General features: G+C 41.6%; 1 protein-coding gene across 3 annotated transcripts in view; it reads left to right on the top strand.

Moving 5' to 3' along the window:
• Positions 1–17,748, top strand: part of LOC129704795 (tubulin tyrosine ligase 3-like) — a 74,898-nt gene that overhangs the window by 6,541 nt on the left and 50,609 nt on the right. For 2 of the 3 annotated variants that reach the window (XM_055648147.1, XM_055648146.1), the window contains exons 2-6: positions 4,929–5,081; positions 5,976–6,065; positions 9,911–9,974; positions 12,794–12,854; positions 15,073–15,177. In XM_055648147.1, coding sequence (XP_055504122.1) covers positions 6,001–6,065; positions 9,911–9,974; positions 12,794–12,854; positions 15,073–15,177 — 295 coding nt within the window. In that variant the 5' untranslated portion in view covers positions 4,929–5,081; positions 5,976–6,000. The remainder of the gene's footprint in view (positions 1–4,928; positions 5,082–5,975; positions 6,066–9,910; positions 9,975–12,793; positions 12,855–15,072; positions 15,178–17,748) is intronic. The other variant, XM_055648148.1, reaches the window with a different exon arrangement.

The following is a 17,748-nucleotide window of genomic DNA, read 5'->3' as shown; positions in this document are numbered from 1 at the left end:
CACTGAATGCTTGTTAATTTCATCATTGGTGTCCGCCTTTGAGATATCATTTAAAAATGAAAAATGGCCTTTCTTTTCCAAAGACTTGCCATGTAACCTCTTTGTTGGAAGAGTTGTGTAACTGGACAGGTTGGTGGAAGACCCATGTTTTGTGATTGTCCCATGTAGGCCCATCCTTTCATTTGCTTCAGTGATGATCCTTTGGAGTTTGGAAGCTGGATGTGCTCATAGGATGTGCATCATGAGCATACAGTAGCCTGATGATAGATGTTGGAGATACTTTGGTTCTTGACTGGATGTGACATAAATTGCCTAATGCAATGTAGAGCATTGGGGAAATAGGAGCATGAATAGGCCTTTTGGCTCTTTAATCCGCTGCAACATTCAACAAGATTGTGGCCGGTCTCCCTCAGTGCCATTTTCCTGCACTTTATATATGTCCCTTGATTCCGTCAAATCAAGAAATCTATGTTTCTGTTTTGAATGAACTCCATGACTGAGTATCCACACTCTACCAGAATAGGGAATTCCAATAATCCACGACCTCTGAGTACAGAAATTTCTTCTCATCTCGGTCCTAAATGGCCTGCCCCTTAGTCCCAAACAAGGATCATCTTGTTCTTCTACATTTTCAAGAATACGATCCTGACTTCCACAAACTCTTGAAGCCAGCATAGTGAATTTATGTTTAATAAGCTTCTGGAATTTATAATATTTTCATCCAACTCGACGTGGTGTTTTTGGTAGGAAAGTCAAGAGTTTTAATTTGTGCTAATTATAGTGGCCTTGAGGACAAACCAGATAATGTGGACACTCTGCAGCTTCAGTTAATTGGGAAGCCAGTATTGTGCTGCCCTTGAGTCATTGAAACTTGACTTTCTTGTAGCAGTGTTGCTGTTGTTTTTGGACCAGACTATTGGAGATAACAGAACAGATTAGCCAGCGGGCAGTCCAACAGTCCTCTATACCTCACATAACAGGTATTCAATGATGCTTTATTGTCACATGTATCTAGGTACAGTGAAATGCTTTGTTTTGCATACAATCCGATAAAATCATGTAGCAGACCTCATGTGGGCTGTACACAAGTGTCGCCATGTTTTGGCACCAACAAAGTTATATAAATTCACCCGAACATCCCAATCTACTACCTGCCACCTTAACGTGGAAGCAGCTCTCCCCGCCTACTCTCCCGGGTCCCCCTTTGTCCTGCCGGGACCCGCATTGAGGTAGACACCCCAGCAGACACAAGATATTGTAGATGCTGAAATCTGGAGCAACAGACAATCACTGGAAGAACTCAGCGGCTCAAGCAGCATTTGTGGGAGGAAAGGAATTGTTGATGTTTCAGGTTGAGAGCCTGCATCAGGATATTTCGCTTGGGCAGCTCACACCCAAGCGGTATGAATATTGATTTCTCTAACTTCAAGTGACCCTTGCTTTCCCTCTCTATCCATCCCTCCCCCTTCCCAGTTCTCCGAGCAGTCTGACAGTCCCTGATTACATTTAATCTCTGTTTACTTTCTTGTTACCTTCTCCGAGCTAACAATAATCTATCCTACATTATCCTTGAAACTGCATCTCTATTGATGTCTCATTTTCACACCTTCCTTATCTCTATGACTCCCTCTCCCCTGACTCTCAGTCTGAAGATGGTTCTCGAACCGAAATGTCACCCATTCCTTCCACCCAGAGATGCTGTCTGTCCCACTGAGACACTCCCGCATTTTGTGTCTATCTTCAGGACATCCTTACCATTTCTCATTGGGACATAATTGGTATAATTTATAGCATCATTTATGGCATAATTTAGCTGGATGCCCGGCTTGCTTATCCTAACGGCAATACAAATCCCTTCAGGATAGTATTTCTCTTCCAGTTTCCCTTCAAGAGCATGGCCCATCCACAGCCGTGTTGTTTGATTTAGTTGTCTCCTGCCTCTCTTAATCAGAAAGGTTATGTCATTATCAAGGCACTGTTTCTTGGGCAGTGATTGGCTCTGTTGAGATTGGTGAGAAGGATACTGATGTTCAGGATGTAAACTTCATACGGAGGTGTAGAAGCTGTCCATGTGTGACATATTTTAACGTGAGATGACTTGCACACCAACTGGGAAGTTGGAGGAGGCCAGGATGGGGGCAGGATAGGGAAAAGATGGACTCTTGTTGAATTAATGCCTCTCTGCAACTGTTCCAAAGGTTTGTCTTAGGGCTGGTAATTAAAGGAGAAAGGAGGGAGAAGTGGAGTGATGGGGAGAAGATTGGATACTAGAGAGTCAGAAGAAGATGGTGAGAAGACTTAGATACTACAGTGGTGCAGGACCTTACAAAATAATGACTAGAGCCACTGGAATGGGGCTCTGCCCCATACACACACGCTGCAATAATTCATCTCCCCACCCACGTCACCATGAGCCTGCTCATCCTTGATCTTCTCCTATAGAGTTCCGCTGTCTAACTTCATCCCGTCCTCCTTCAAATCCACATACCGCTTCCTATTTCTTGCATGCATCCTGCCCTTTGGCTCCCTTCTTCCTTGTCTGACTTAGATGAGCCCTTTTGAGCATTTGCTAAGCAGAGTTCATTCAGCTAAGGTCTTCATTTCCCTAACTCTTCCCCTCGTCATGTGGCTTAACCGAGATCTCTGAAACACTCTGTTATAAATTTCCCTGGTATTCACAGATCAGGACATTCCAGAGCCCAGACAAATAAACCACTGACTGTGAGTTCATTAACCACATGGCCATCTTTATATCTACAAGGCCTTGGTGTGAGAAGCTGCCTCTTTTGTAGCATTTAGAAAAATAATGTAATTACAGATCTTAAAAGGGACAAAAACTAATAAACATTAGTGACAACTTTAACAAGGTATTTGATAAGGTTCTCTCAAGGGAGGCTGATCCAGATTAAGTAGCAAATAATGCTTAGTAACTGAGCAATTGGATTCAAAATTGGCTTGTTCATACAGACAGAGAATAGTAGTGGTGGAGAGGTGTTATTCTGGCTGGAGGTCTGTGTCCAGTGGTGTTGCACAAGGATCAGTAATAGGACGTGAAGAAGGATCGCGAGCTGAAACGCCATCCATTCCTTCTCTGTCTGTCCCGCTGAGTTACGCCAGCAGTTTGTGTCTATCTTCAGTTTAAACCAGCATCTGCAGTTCCTTCCGACACAGTATTAGGACCTCTGTTGTTTGTGATAATTATAAATGACTTGGGGGGGGGGGGGGGGGAACAAAGGTGGGCAGATTAGTAAGTTTGCAGACAACATAAAAATAGATGATGCTGTGGACAATGAAGAAGGTTGTCAAAGGATATAATGGGATTGACCAGTTGCAGATTTGGGCAGAGAAATGGCAATTGCACTTTGTGAAATCAAATTTAACAGGAAACTATACAGTAAAATATAGGATCTTTTTAGAGCATTAATATATAGAGGGGTTTGGGGTCAGAAGTCCATAGCTCCCTAAAAGTGGCAACACAAGTAGGCAAAGAAGGCCAACGGCATGTTTGCCGAGGTGAGTCGCAGTATTGAGTACAAGGGTCAGATAATCATGCCCCAGCTTTACAAAAGATAAACATAAAATGCTGTTTGAACGCAGCAGGTCATGCAGCATCTCTGGAGAAAATGGATTGATGACGTTTTGGGACAGGACCCTTCTTCCAGCTGCAGCTTTACAAAACTTTGGTCAAGAGTCAAGAGTGTTTTATATATTTAAAAAAATTCTTACTTGGTTAGGCCCCATTTGGAGTATTATGTGCAGTTCTGGCCATGCAATTACAGGAAGGATGTGGAGTGGGAGAGGAAGTGAGGGTGCCTGAATTAGAGAGAATTAGCTAAAAGGGAGATTGGGCAACTTTGTTTTCTCTACACCATTAGAGGCTAAGGTAAGACTTGACAGAAGTTTATCTAATTATTAGACGCATAGATAATGTAATTTTCCCAGGGTGGAAATGTCAAAGACTAGAGTGCTTTAAGGTGAAAAGAGAACAATTTGAATGAGATGTGGAGAGCAAGTTTTTTTTTTACAGTGTGGTGAGTGTCTCGTTTGCATAGCCTTCCATAATAATGGCATGGAAGAGGCATTTAAGCAGGCACATGAACAGGTAGGATATTGGAGGGATATAGATCATGCGGAGGTAGATGATGTTTAGTTGTATTTGTATCCATGGTCAGCACAGACCTAATGGGCCGAAGGGCCTGTTCCTGTGCTATTATGTTCTATATTGTATGATAAAAACATGGAATAAGCAAAAGGAAAATTAAGAACAGAGAGATAATGGAAAGTCAACAATGGCCCAAAACTCAGGTTAAATTGTGGAGATCGCGGCAATCCCAAAAAGAACATGAAAAAAACAGGCCGTGACTGGTTAGCACACAACAAACGCGTTTAGTTGTACCTCGGTACACATGACAATAAACTAAACTAAACTAAATTACTTGGCTCTTCAAGCTACTCTACTAATCGATATGTTTACGATTTGGGCAGTTTACACCCCAGCGGTATGAACATTGACCTCCAATTTCAGGTAGTCCTTGCTTTCTCCCTCCTTCCCCTCCCCTTTCCAGTTCTCCCACAGCTTACTGTCTCCGCCTCTTCCTTTCTTCTTCCCACCCCTCCCCCACCTCCACATCAGTCTGAAGAAGGGTCTCGACCCAAAACGTCACCTATTCCTTCGCTCCATAGATGTTGCCTCACCCGGTGAGGTTCTCCAGCATTTTTGTCTACCACTAATCGACATGATCATGGCTAATTCTCCATCTCAGTTCCAAAATTTCACTCCCTCCCCATACCCGCCGATGCCTTTTACTTTGGAAAGGAGGCACGTTTACATGTGTTATATAGAATGAAACAGGATAGGAAATTATGTAACAAGATAGCACACAAGAATACTGTAGGCAGCAAAACTGATACATTCAATCCTTTGTTAGTTGAACAGTAACTGCAGACAAACCCCCTGGAATCAGCGTTCAGGATGAAACTTCACGAGGATCTATTGGAGTCAGTGTTTGAAGAGCTTATCTTCTATCAAGTCTGAACAGGTTGCGTGCTGAGTAAATTTTCTGGCTAATTTCCAACCACAGGTAAAATTTCCTCCTTTTCATTGACATTGGTATTTTCTTTCCTCATTCCTTTCAGGAGGGGTGAAACTTTTCGGGAACAGACGTTTATCAAGGCTGGGAGGGAATTCTCCTTTAGTCAAGGCAGTCATCATTTCAAACTGGCCAACCAGTATGAAATACTTAAAACAAAAAGAAAATAAGGATATCAGATAGATCAAGGTGTTAAACAAACATCAATACCTCTGGGTAAAGCGAGGGATGAAATGAATTAGGAAGCAGGTTTAATCCAGATGGCCCCTTGATTCTGCTCCACCATTCAATAAGATAATTAACACATGGTGTCAGTGAGAGGTGACATTTTGCAAGCTGCATGCAGCAGTACACATGCACACATTCTGACCTCTTAAAATTTAAATCTGCAGCCACATCTACTGAATTGATTGTAATCACAATCTGTCTACCTACATTCAATAACATTTTACCTCCTTGCTTATCATGAATCTATCTACTTATCTTAAAAAAGATATGCCAGGACTCTGCTTTCACCACACTTTGTGGAAAGGTATTCCAAAGATTTGTAAACCTCTGAGGGGAAAATAAATTGCCTTGTCTCAGTCATAAAAGGATGACATGCATTTTTAGATGTTGACCCCGATTCCAGATTCTCAACGTCCACCTTGTCATTCTGAGTGAACCAGTTTTGTGCTTCGTTTTCAGGTTTTAATGTTGTTTCAATTCTCCCATAATATTTCAGGATGAGTTTAAATTGTTTTTTTATTAAGCCAAAAGAAAAACTAAGAGGTTGACAGTCATGAAATTATTTTATTGATTGTTATCTTTAAATAAAAATTAAGCTTTATCTCTGAAATTGTTTTATAATTCTAAAAACGTAAATCTTTTTATATTTTTACTTAGTATGCCAGTGAGGAGATAAAATGAAATGCTGCAGCCATTTTGGACACCACCACCAGACACACAGAAGCAAATCTTTCAAAAATCTAAAATGTGAGACTCGTTTTGGAAACTGTGTATGCTGACAATTTTTAGAATGTTCTTAGAATAAAAAGAGACATTAAACCAGGAATGACAGTCACCGCTGGGTACTGGGAGACTCCTTTAAGTTTCTTGAATTTCTTAAATTGGAAAAAAAAGACACAAACGTCTGGAGTAATTCAATGGGTCAGGCAGCATCTGTGGAGAACATCGATGGGTGAGATTTTGGGTCGGGGCATGAAAAGGCGAGGGATGAAAAGACAAAGGGGATGGGACAAAACGATTAATGAGTTGAAAATTGTGAAGGTCATAAGATCATGTGATAGGAGTAGAATTAGGCCCATGAAGTCTACTCTGCCATTCAATCATGGCTGATTTATGTCTCCCTCCTAATCACATTCTCCTGCTTTCTCCTCATAACCTATGACACCCGTCCTAATCAAGAATCTATCAATCTCTACCTTAAATATATCAACTGACTTGGCCTCCACATCCTTCTGTGGCAAAGAATTCCACAGATTCACCACACTCTGACTAAAGAAATTCATCCTCATCTCCTCCCAAAAAGAACGTCCTTTAATTCTGAGGCTATGACCTCTAGTCCTAGACTCTCCCACGAGTGGAAACATCCTTTCCACATCCACACTATCCTAGAAGCTAGAGAAAGGAATGCAGGTGGAGAGGGAGGGGAAGGGGAGTGGAGAAATAGGTGCAGAAAATGGGGCACTGGGCAGGGAGGGAGGTGGGGGGAGGAAGAAAAGAAAAGGGGAGGTTTATGTAATTGCCTAAAATTGGTTTATGTTTATACCACTGAGTTGTAAGCTACAAAAGCGGAATATGAGGTCTTGTTCCTCCAATCTGGCAATGGAGGAGGGCAGGACAGAAAGGTCAGAATGAGAAAGGGAAGAGAAGTTAAAATGGTTAGCAACTGGGAGATCCAGTAGCCCTTGGTGACCGACGCAGTGTAGTCAATTGAGTTTGCTTATTGGACCGATATTGCATGTCATTCTGTTTTTAACCTAAAGAATCTTCTATCAATGGCAATAATTGAAACTGATACTTAGTTGTGTCCTCTCCATTCCCTGCCCCCTCCACTCTGCCTCTAGCACATGCCTGGTTTTAATTGTCATAGCCTGAGCTGCCGCGGCCTGAAATTTTGAAATGCCCTCTCCCGATGTCACATTTTTCTTTATTGCCTTAATGTTCTTTAATGTTATTGTTGACCAGCTTTTGGCAACATATCCTAATGTTTCATTGTGTGTCTCGGTGTCAAACATTTTGTTAGATAATGTTCCTGCAAATAATCTTGGATGCTATACAACACTAAAAGCACGACCAAAAGGCCAGTGGATATCTCAAATAAATAGGGGTTTTGCTGCTGGGTTAGTGGATGTTATCAACACCTTTTTAACAGTATAAAATCGCAAAGTAAATGAAGGAGGCCTGTTATTAACAGGCACATATCCATGTTTATCCACTAGCATTATGGTATCACCAATGTTTTCAGTCCAGTGTTTTCAAACCTGCTCCATCCCATCCCAGGATCACAGCCAGGAAGGTTTAACAATTAAATCCTGTATCAACACCTCATAAAAGGAACAATATATATTTAATACGGGCAACAAAAAGCTGTTGGAGGTTAATCACAATTCTCTGATGGCACTAAATCCCAGAGGGAAGATTCCCTTCCAAACATACACAACGTTTGGACCTGGTGTATAAAATAAATTAAGCTGGCTTCCTTGATTGAGAAGATTTGAAACTGACGTTTAAATGCGGATACAAAGTGGTGGAGTAACTCAGCGGGTCAGGCAGCATCTCTAGAGCATGTGGATAAAGGGTGACCACTCAAGGATAAAGGAGGGAATTTGTGCTTGGAGTCAGGTGATATATATATATGTATAACTTAAGCATAAACGTAGATGGGTTGGTTAGTTAGTTTGCAGATGACACCAAAATTGTTGGGGTCACTGACTGTGAGGAAGGCAGTCAAAGTATACAGAAGGATATAGATCAGCTACAGAAATGGGCAGAAAAATGGCAGGTGGAGATTAACCTGAGCAAGTGTGAGATGATGCACTTTGGAAGGTCAAATGCAAGACAAAATTATACAATTAATTGTAAGACCTTTAACAGCACTGGGGGGGTCTCTCCATAACTCATTGAAAATGTCAACATGAGTAGATAGAGTGATAAAGAATGCATCTGCGGCATTGAGTATAAGAGTCGTGGAAGTCATGATGCAGCTTTATAGGACTTTGGTTAATTTGGTTTGAATAGTACTTAAATTGACATAAATTCAGTGCCCATGTCTTGACGTTTAGGGTAGTAGAAGCAAGATGGAAAGAGAGCAGGGGAATAATTATTGTGAGGCCGGGTTTTTAAATGAGGAAGAAGTGAAGGGAGATAGACACAAAATGCAGGAGTAACTCAGTAGGACAGGCAGCATCTCTGGAGAGAAGGAGTTTCGGGTCGAGACCCCTCAGACTGAAAGTGACGGGAAAGGGAAACGAGAGATAAAGACAATGATCTACATTATCGTCTATCTATATCTCTCGTTTCCCTTTCCCGGGACTTTCAGTCTGAAGAAGGGACTTGACACAAAACATCACCCATTCCTTATCTCCAGAGATGCTGCCTATCCTGCTGAATCACTCCAGCATTTTGTGTCTATCTTTGGTTTAAACCAGCATCTGCAGTTCCTTCCTACACAAAAAGTGATGGGAGAACACGATGGCTCCGATAAGTAGTAATTTATCCCAAAACTGTGTTGAGTATGACTGGAAATTTTGAAGGTCTATTATAAGCTTACTTACTGAGAAGGGGTGTGCTTAATTTTAACTTACTTACATGCTGCTACAGGTATTTAGATTGCTAACTGTGTCCATTTCTTTCCATGTAATTTTTGTCGTATTTTCACTTTGTTACTGTGCTTTTTTTTAGCACTTAACCAGAGCTGTGAACAATTTGCTTACATTCAAATTCATTACAACAAATGCTGCAGCACATCAGCAAACCACAGGCAAACTGGACCTTAACCTCGAGCCAAACATGGTCATAAGAGGCTGGTTATTCACTTCCCTCATCTCAGCCTCCTGAAACTAGTGTGACTCAGAGTATATTTTACTTCTGGATGACAAATCACAATATTCTCTTCCTCTCGCACAATGAGTCTCAGTAAAGAGCAGAAGGGGCGTTCATACGATGCAACAAATAAGTCAGCAAATGACCCTCATTTCCCACATCTTGAAAGAGAAGAGCATGCAAGCGGATCCGAGAGATAACAGAAACATAACGACCTTGAGGAAAGGAGATAAATTCAATTAGATAGCTGCCGGGTGGGTGATATGGAAGATACTGAGCTTCTTAAAAAAAATTTGCTGGGCACCCATATATTCCTAATTGAGAGGATTAGATGGTCTCCTTGCCATCCTGAGTGCTTTGCCTCCATTTTCAGTGATTTTGGATCAGGAGTTAAAATGTCTTTTAACTGTGCTATAGTAACTGTCTCATCCACCGCCACCTGCAGCTCATTCCATACGCATACCACCCTCTGTGAAAAAATTGCCCCACAGGTTCCTATAAAATCTTTCCCTTCCCAACTTATACCTTTGTCCTCTGGTTCTTGATTTCCCTACTCTGTGTAAATTATTACTTAATTTACCCAGATATGTTATTAATTATAAATCATTTATACAATTGTTGGTGTATTTAACTATCTCAGTCAACGTGATAATCCCTTCTAACTTGCTTAAGTAGTACTATCCCAATCAGGCCAGCCCTACCCTAACTGAAGCTAACTGAGTCGCGAGGAACAAAACAGAATGTACTTATGGAACTCTTTATTCTTCAAACAGTGCCATGGCATCATTGTGCCTAGTTAACACATTGGAACTGGCAGAGGGAGGCTTTAATCTTGAGGTCAGTGCCACAGAAAATGCAACAATTCCTTGTCTAACACACAGAAACATTGTTTTTGATAATGTGCTCAGGTCCTAATGTAGAACTCAGGACTCAGATCTCCTGACCTTGAAGCAAGAGGATTATTAACAACCTCTGCCTGAATCACACGCTTTTCTCTCCTGCCATTATAAACGTGTGTTGCAGTCTGTTCACCTTTTACACTCGTTCATCCATTGACTTCGCTAGACGATCTTCAGGCAGAAAGTTAATGTGGAACAATGAGGGATGACACCCGAGATGGAAACAGAGACAAGGTCTCAACCAGTTGAATTATATCCCCATCCCCTCTCGCTTTCCTGTGCCCCTCCCTCACCTTAATACATGGTAGACAAAAATGACAGAGAAACTCAGCGGGTGAGGCAGCATATATGGGGCGAAGGAATAGGTGACGTTTCAGGTCGAGACCCTTCTTCAGACTGATGTGGGGGTGGGGAGGGGGGGAGCGGGAAGAAGAAAGGAAGAGGCGGACACAGTGGGCTGTGGGAGAGCTGGGAAGGGGAGGAGAAGGAGGGTGAAAGCAAGGACTACCTGAAATTGGAGAAGTCAATATTCATACCGCTGGGGTGTAAACTACCCAAGCAAAATATGAGGTGCTGCTCCTCCAATTTGCAGTGGGACTCACTCTGGCCATGGAGGAGGCCCAGGCCAGAAAGGTCGGATTCGGAATGAGAGGGGGAGTTGAAGTGCTGAGCCACCGGGAGATCAGGTTGGTTAATGCTGACTGTGCGGAGGTGTTGGGCGAAGCGATCACCAAGCCTGCGCTTGTTCTCACCGATGTAGAGCAGTTGACACCTAGAGCAGCAGTTGCAATAGATAAGGGAAAATACCAGGGGAGGGGGTGGTTTGGGTGGGAAGGGACGAATTGACCAGGGAGTTACGGAGGGAGCGGTCTCTGCCGAAAGCCGAAAGGGGAGGAGATGGGAAGATGTGGCCAATGGATCCTGTTGGAGGTAGCGAAAATGTTGGAGGATTATCTGTTGTATGTGACGGCTGGTAGGGTGGAAGGTGAGGACAAGGGAGACTCTGCCCTTGTTACGAGTGGGGGGGGTGGGGAGTGAGAGCTGAGCTTCGGGATATGGAAGAGACCCTGGTGAGAGCCTCATCTATAGTCGAAGAGGGGAACCCCCGTTCTTTGAAGAATGAGGACATCTCCGATGCCCTGGTTTGGAACATGTTCATTTCTCCTACCATCTCCACTGTCGCCCTGCTTATTTACTCTAATTCATAAACATCTCCCATCTCCAAGTCCCTCATTTCCTCCTTATCCCCTAGTTCCACTATTCACAATTATGTATCCTTTCTGGGCTCACACCTGCCTTTAGCCAACAGTCAGCTTATCAGGAAACCTCCTTGCCTGAGGTCATCTGTTGCCGGCCCCGATTTGTCCTGTTTTTTCCTTCACATCCAGTTTCTTCTCCCACTCTCCCTACTACAACTAGATAAAACGCAACAACAGCTTTTCACTGTACTTCGGTTCCGACCAGAAACATCACCTATCCATTTTCTCCAGAGATGCTGCCTGACCCTCTGAGTTACTCCAGCACATTATGTTTAAATCTTTTAAAATGTTACATTCCTAGAAAACTTATGAGTAAGTTATTATCTGGGAAACATTCCCTGCAAGCACCTTGGACAAATCTGAAGAAATGTACACAAATACCACAAAGGGACTAAAACTATTCGAGTTTAAGTGTTGGTAATCAAGATAATTTACTGCCAAAATCATAAAATGTTTGAATGTAATTATAGTAAAAACAAAGAAAAAGTCAACATCTGTGCGAAGAGAAGCAGAGTTAATGTTTAGGTTAAAGACCCATTGTCAGTGAGTGTAGTGCCCATGAATAGGACAAGGGAGTGTAATGTCAATATGGATAGGACACAGGGAATATGTTGAGGCCTAGGTTTCTCGAAGCATAATTGTTAATTAAGTTATTTGGTCAATGTGTTAATGGAAGCATGTGTTATAGAGAGAGAGAGAGAGAACATGAAGCATTGTGTAGGAAGAAACGGCAGATGCTGGTTTAAACCGAAGATAGACGCAAAGCTGCGGTGGGTCAAGCAGCTGAAAAGGACCAGGTGAAGTTTCAGGTCGAGATCCTTCAGACTGAGAGTCAGGGGAAAGGGAAATGAGAGATGTAAATAGATGGTGATAGAGAAATATAGAACAAATGAATGAAAGCTATGCAAAAAAAGTTACGATGGTCAAGGAAACTGGCCATTGTTAGCTGTGGGCTAGGATGCACCATTGTTCTTTAAACCGATGGAATGCAGGCAGTTAGAGAGTGGGAACGTAAACAAAGGAAAGTAACTATTGTAAAATGCAAAGTTCATAACATGCCCCTCTTCAGAGACCCGCTGAGTTTCTCCAGCATTGTGTGTCTTTCCCAGCAAGTCAGGTCGTGTTAAAAGTAAAATTAAGCGAAGACCTAGGGATAACCTGGCCCATCCTGATGTAGAGAAAGTGAGTTACTTGAAGTTGTGGAGTTCGATTATGAGGATAGATTTGATTTCATCAATGGTGAAATAATGAATTGAAAACTGAATCTACAAATATTAAATAGGTTTGCAACAAAATCATTACCAAGTATTTATATATTGAAACAGGAATTTTAAAGTAGTTAGATCTATTAGGGGAAAACAATAATTACATCTAAGGAGCCTTAGTTCTTTTTTGGCTGAAGGCAAAACTTTGAATGCCACAAGATTATGCATTTTAATACTATCTGATTGCTGTTAGTTAATTACTGTGACTAACTGTTATGTTACTCTTACAACAGAGCAAAGATACCTGCAGGATTGAGAACAAAATGGCTGGTGGCAGTTGTCCCAAGGGCAATGGTAAGATGTAAAGCATTGTGGAATTATCGCTTTAGATTTTATTTTAGTCAGAGTGTGGTGAATCTGTGGAATTCTTTGCCACAGAAGGCTGTGGAGGCCAAGTCAATGGATATTTTTAAGGCAGAGATAGATAGATTCTTGATTAGTACTAGTGTCAAAGGTTATGAGGAGAAGGGCAGGAGAATGGGGTTAGGTGATCAGCCATGATTGAATGGCGGAGTTGATGTGATGGTCCGAATGGCCTAATTCTGCTCCCATCACATCACCTTATGACCTTATGTTGCAGTGCAGGTATTGTCACTCTCCATATTTATATAACATTGCTTTTTTCTTGGGAGAGAAATGTTTATGCATTATTTTGCTAACTCTACCATCAACCCATTATACATTTTCAGTGATAATGACAGCTTTCCATAAGCACTAGTGACAGCTGATGAAGGCACAGAGTGCTGGAGTAACTCAGTGGATTAGCAGAGACTGGCTGACTCGCTGAGTTACTGTAGCACTTTGTCTTTTTTCATAAACCAGCATCTGCAGTTTCTTCTGTCAACCAGTGACAGCTGTGTAGATTTTAATTGCATCGTCTAAAAAAGCTCTCTTTCTCTATTTCTTCTTTTCTCTCTCTTTCTTCTCTCCATTCTTCTGTACCTTTTTGTTTACTTCTCTATTCTTTCGGGCTACCTTACTATCTCACGCACCAAGCTCTATGATCATTTCTCTTTTTCTACTTTCTTCCTTACTCCTGTTTTATTGTTAAATTAAAAATAAGATGTTGTACATGAAATGTAACATGTCAATATGTATTAGGTACTTTGGTACCACATTATTGTACTTCTAACAAAAATAAATTATATTAAAAATTTTTTTTAAAAAGCAATCATGAAACCTGCCAGTGAGGCGTGGCCGTCGTGCTGTTGCTGGGCTTGTAGTTGGTGATATGCTGGATGCCCTGCCACACCCGCCGTGGATTGTCGTTGTTAAAGTGGTCCTCTATCTTCCTCTTGTGGGCCGCATTGGCATCCCTGATGCCTTTCTTCAGGTTGGCTCTAGCAGCGCTGTACAGGGCTCTGTCGCCAGACCTGAAGGCGATGTTGCAGTCCTTGAGGAGAGTTTGGACCTCTTTTGTCATCCATGGCTTCTGGTTGGGGGTATACCCGGATGAGTTTGTCGACGGTGATGTTGTCAACACAGTTCTGGATGTAAAAGAGTACCGTGGATGTGTACTCCTCCAAGTCCTGATTTCCAAAAATGTCCCAGTTTGTCCTTTCAAAGCAGTCCTGTAGCTGTGAGGGAGCTCCTTCAGGCCAAGTTTTAATAGTCCTGGTGGTGGGTTGAGCTTTTCTCCTGATGGGGGGTGTATGCTGGTGCTAAGTGAATGGATAGGTGATCCGACTGGCCTAAGTGTGGTAGTGGTGTGGCTCTAAACCCCTTCTTGATGTTTGAGTAGGCCTTGTCTAATGTATTGTCTCCCCTGGTTGCACATTTGATGTGTTGTTCAAACTTGGGGAGAACTGATTTTAAGTCTGCGTGATTGAAATCACCAGCTATGATATGGGCTGCTTTGGGGTTTATATGGTCTCTTGTTTGCTGATAGCGCTATGGAGGTCATGTTGACATAATGACAAATTAAATTGAATCAGATTTAATGAAATTGCTAATTGCAATCTATTACTACTCCTCCGATCCATTTCCTATTCTTTTTCTCCAGAGGTGCTGACCGACCCGCTGAGTTACTCCAGCACTTTGTGTCTATCTTTGATATGAATCAGCATCTGCAGTTCCTTGTTTCTGAAATCTATTCATTTTTCTTTATAAATAGAGAACAGGGACAAATAAAGGAAGTAGTTTAGTGCTGGCCACACGTAAATATTTAGTGGGCAGTCCGAACAGACACACCTCACCTTTTCTGTCCATTCTGTTGCCATTTGTTATTGAACCAGTATACAGCAAAAATAGTGTGATTATTCTTGCACCAAATATAAAAGGATGCACACTGTAAGTAATAAAAAGTAAATTCTGATTAGGTCACGGCACAGGTTTCAAACATGTCTGCCAAAATAATATACCTCTCTCAACCCACATAAATAAAAATCTCCTGCCGGTAAGTACTACAGATTAAAAAGTCAGAGGAATTATGTTTTATTCCTCTCTAGCTGATTTAGAATTTATAGAATTAGGAACCCATGGTATAATTAGATTTTCTCTTTTGTTGACCCAGTTTCTGAGAAACAGAATGAATCAGTTCAGAGTATGGAAGGAATCAGATTGAAACACAATTTCAAATCCCAATACTATGAAGCCAAAAAGATAACCAAGTCACCAGGTGAGAAAATAAATTTGTATGTACAGGTCTATCAGCTGTACTATGGTATCTGCAGGGCATCTAATTCTTAGCAATTTTAAGATTTACATTGTATATATATTGCACTAACAAGGTATCTTAAATGCATAGACTTTATGATATTCAAAGTTGTATCATAAATATCTTGCAGTGTGTTTATAATTCAAATGGTGCCACTCAAGGTTGTATTAATCGAACAATAAATGCAACAAACCGCCATCACTCCAATTGTAAATGAGGACTACTCACACTCATTTATAATTCCATTGAGAACACTATGTAAATAATTCCACAAGATACCCTTATGTATAAATAAAAACAGACAAAGTTGCAAATACTCAAGTCAACCATTGTGGGAAGCTGGAGAAGAAATTGCAGGAGCCCTGGTTGACTTACGCATTATTGTTAGTCAGGGATGAGAGGCCAGAAGATTGCAAGGTAGTTAATATTATGTCTTTATTTAAGAAGGGTTGCAAAGAAAAACAAGGGAAGAATGGACCAGTAAGCCTAATATCTGTGGTAAGTAACTTCCTGGATGGAATTCTGAGGGATAATTTAGAAATTATGCATTTAGGAAGACATGGGATTGCAAGAGATACACAGCATAGCTTTGTGCGAGGAAGATTGCATCTCATGAATTTGATTGAGTTTTTGGCAGAAGTAACTAAGAAAGTCAATAAGGGCAGGGACAGGTAGGTCGGTCGGTCGGTAAGCTGCTCTAAAAGGTTGAATCGCCTATGAGCCAGGAAGAAATAGAAAATGGAAAATTGGATACATAATTGGCTTGATGGTAGGAAATAGAGGGTGACGGTGGTAGGTTGTTTTTTCAGAGTGGAAACCTGTGATTAGTGCTATGCCCATTGTTGACTCTCATCTATATGAATGATTTTGATGAGAATGGTTTTACTAAGTTTGCACATGACACAAAAATAAATCAAATAGTTTAGTTCCGTTTAGAGGTGCGGCGCTAAAATAGGCCCTTCGGCCGACTGAGTTCACGCTGTCCAGCGATCCTCACACTCTAGGGAAATTTACAATTTTACCAAAGCCAATTAACCTCCAAACATGTATGTCTTTGGAATGTGGGAGGAAACCGGAGATCCCGAAGAAAACCCACACGATCAACTGGGAGAACGTACAAACTCCTTACAGACAGCACCTGTAGACAGGATCGAACCCGGGTCTCTGGTGCTGTAAGGCAGCAACTCTACCGCTATGCCACCGTACCGCCCAAATGTCATAGAAAGTGAAAAAGATTACCAAGAATAATGGCAGCATTTGATCAGCTCTGTAAGTGGGATGAGGAATGGCAAATGGAGTTAAATTCTGATAAGTGCAAGGTGTTATATTTTGGGAAATCAAACCAGGGTAGGACTTTCACATTGAACAGTAAGCCCTTGGGGATTGTGTTGAACAGAGGACCAAGGAGTACAGGTGCATGGCTCCCTGTAAAATGACATCACAGGTAGACAAGGTGGTGAAGATGAATTTTGGCAAGCTGTCCAGTAAGGGCATTGAGTATTGAAGTTGGGATGTTATGTGGCTGTTGTACAAGACATCGGAAAGGCCACACATGAAATATTGTAGGGCGGAGAGATCTAGTACAGGTGCACAGTTTCCTGAAATTTGTGTCACGGGTTAATAGAGTGATAAAGACGGCTTTTGACACATAGGCCTTCATCAGTCAGGGAATTGAGTATAGACGTTGGGATGTTCTGTTACAGTTGTACAAGACATGCGTCAGGCTGCATTTGGGGTTTTGAGTTCAGTTTTGGTCACTTAAGACACATGAAGCTGAAAGAAAGCGCAGAAAAGATTCACAAGGATGTAGCCTGTATGAGCTACCAGAGGAAGTGGTTCAGGCATAACAATAGCAAAAGACATTTGGATAGGTATGTGGATAGGGAAGGCTCGAGGACCACGGGTCAAACACGGGCAATTGGGACTAGCTTAATTGAGCATCTTGGTCAGCATGGGTGAGTTGGGCCAAAGGGCCTGTTTCCATGCTGTTTTAATCTCTATAACCAGCATCAATGGAAGGAGAGACAGAGTTAAAATTTTAAGTCAATGATGTTTCTTCAGAAGTAATTCATGTTACTTATGTAGCTGACAACAATCGTTTGTTTTCCTTCTCGTACTCAGCACTTGTGTTCCCACATTGGCCACATGCATTCATGCACTCTGCACATTTCACTCTCATCGTTTGCACCAATATTCTCACATTACACATATTTTATATCGATATATTGGCAATACCATTCACACTAGTTCAGCTTTGTCTTATAAATTTATTATCCTTAACAGTATTATTAACCACAAATCTCATTTGCGCATCGTGCCCCACTTCTTCCTTATTTGGAAGCATAGGTGAAGTGTCTGTGCAGTTAAATTGCAGATGTTGTTTTGAGCGTGGGCTAAAATATTGTTCCTTGGATATGCATGATCTTTAAAGTCAAGGTTTCCACGTGACCAAAACAGTGTATCAGGATAAGGGACTGCCAATTAAGCACAGAGATAAGAAATTATTTCAGTAAATTTGCATGAGTTCCATTT

Source organism: Leucoraja erinacea, chromosome 16 (assembly GCF_028641065.1).
Source record: "Leucoraja erinacea ecotype New England chromosome 16, Leri_hhj_1, whole genome shotgun sequence".
NCBI classification, from domain to species: domain Eukaryota; kingdom Metazoa; phylum Chordata; class Chondrichthyes; order Rajiformes; family Rajidae; genus Leucoraja; species Leucoraja erinaceus.
The sequence above is the reverse complement of the archived record's forward strand: the minus strand, read 5'-3'. Positions and strand labels throughout refer to the sequence as shown.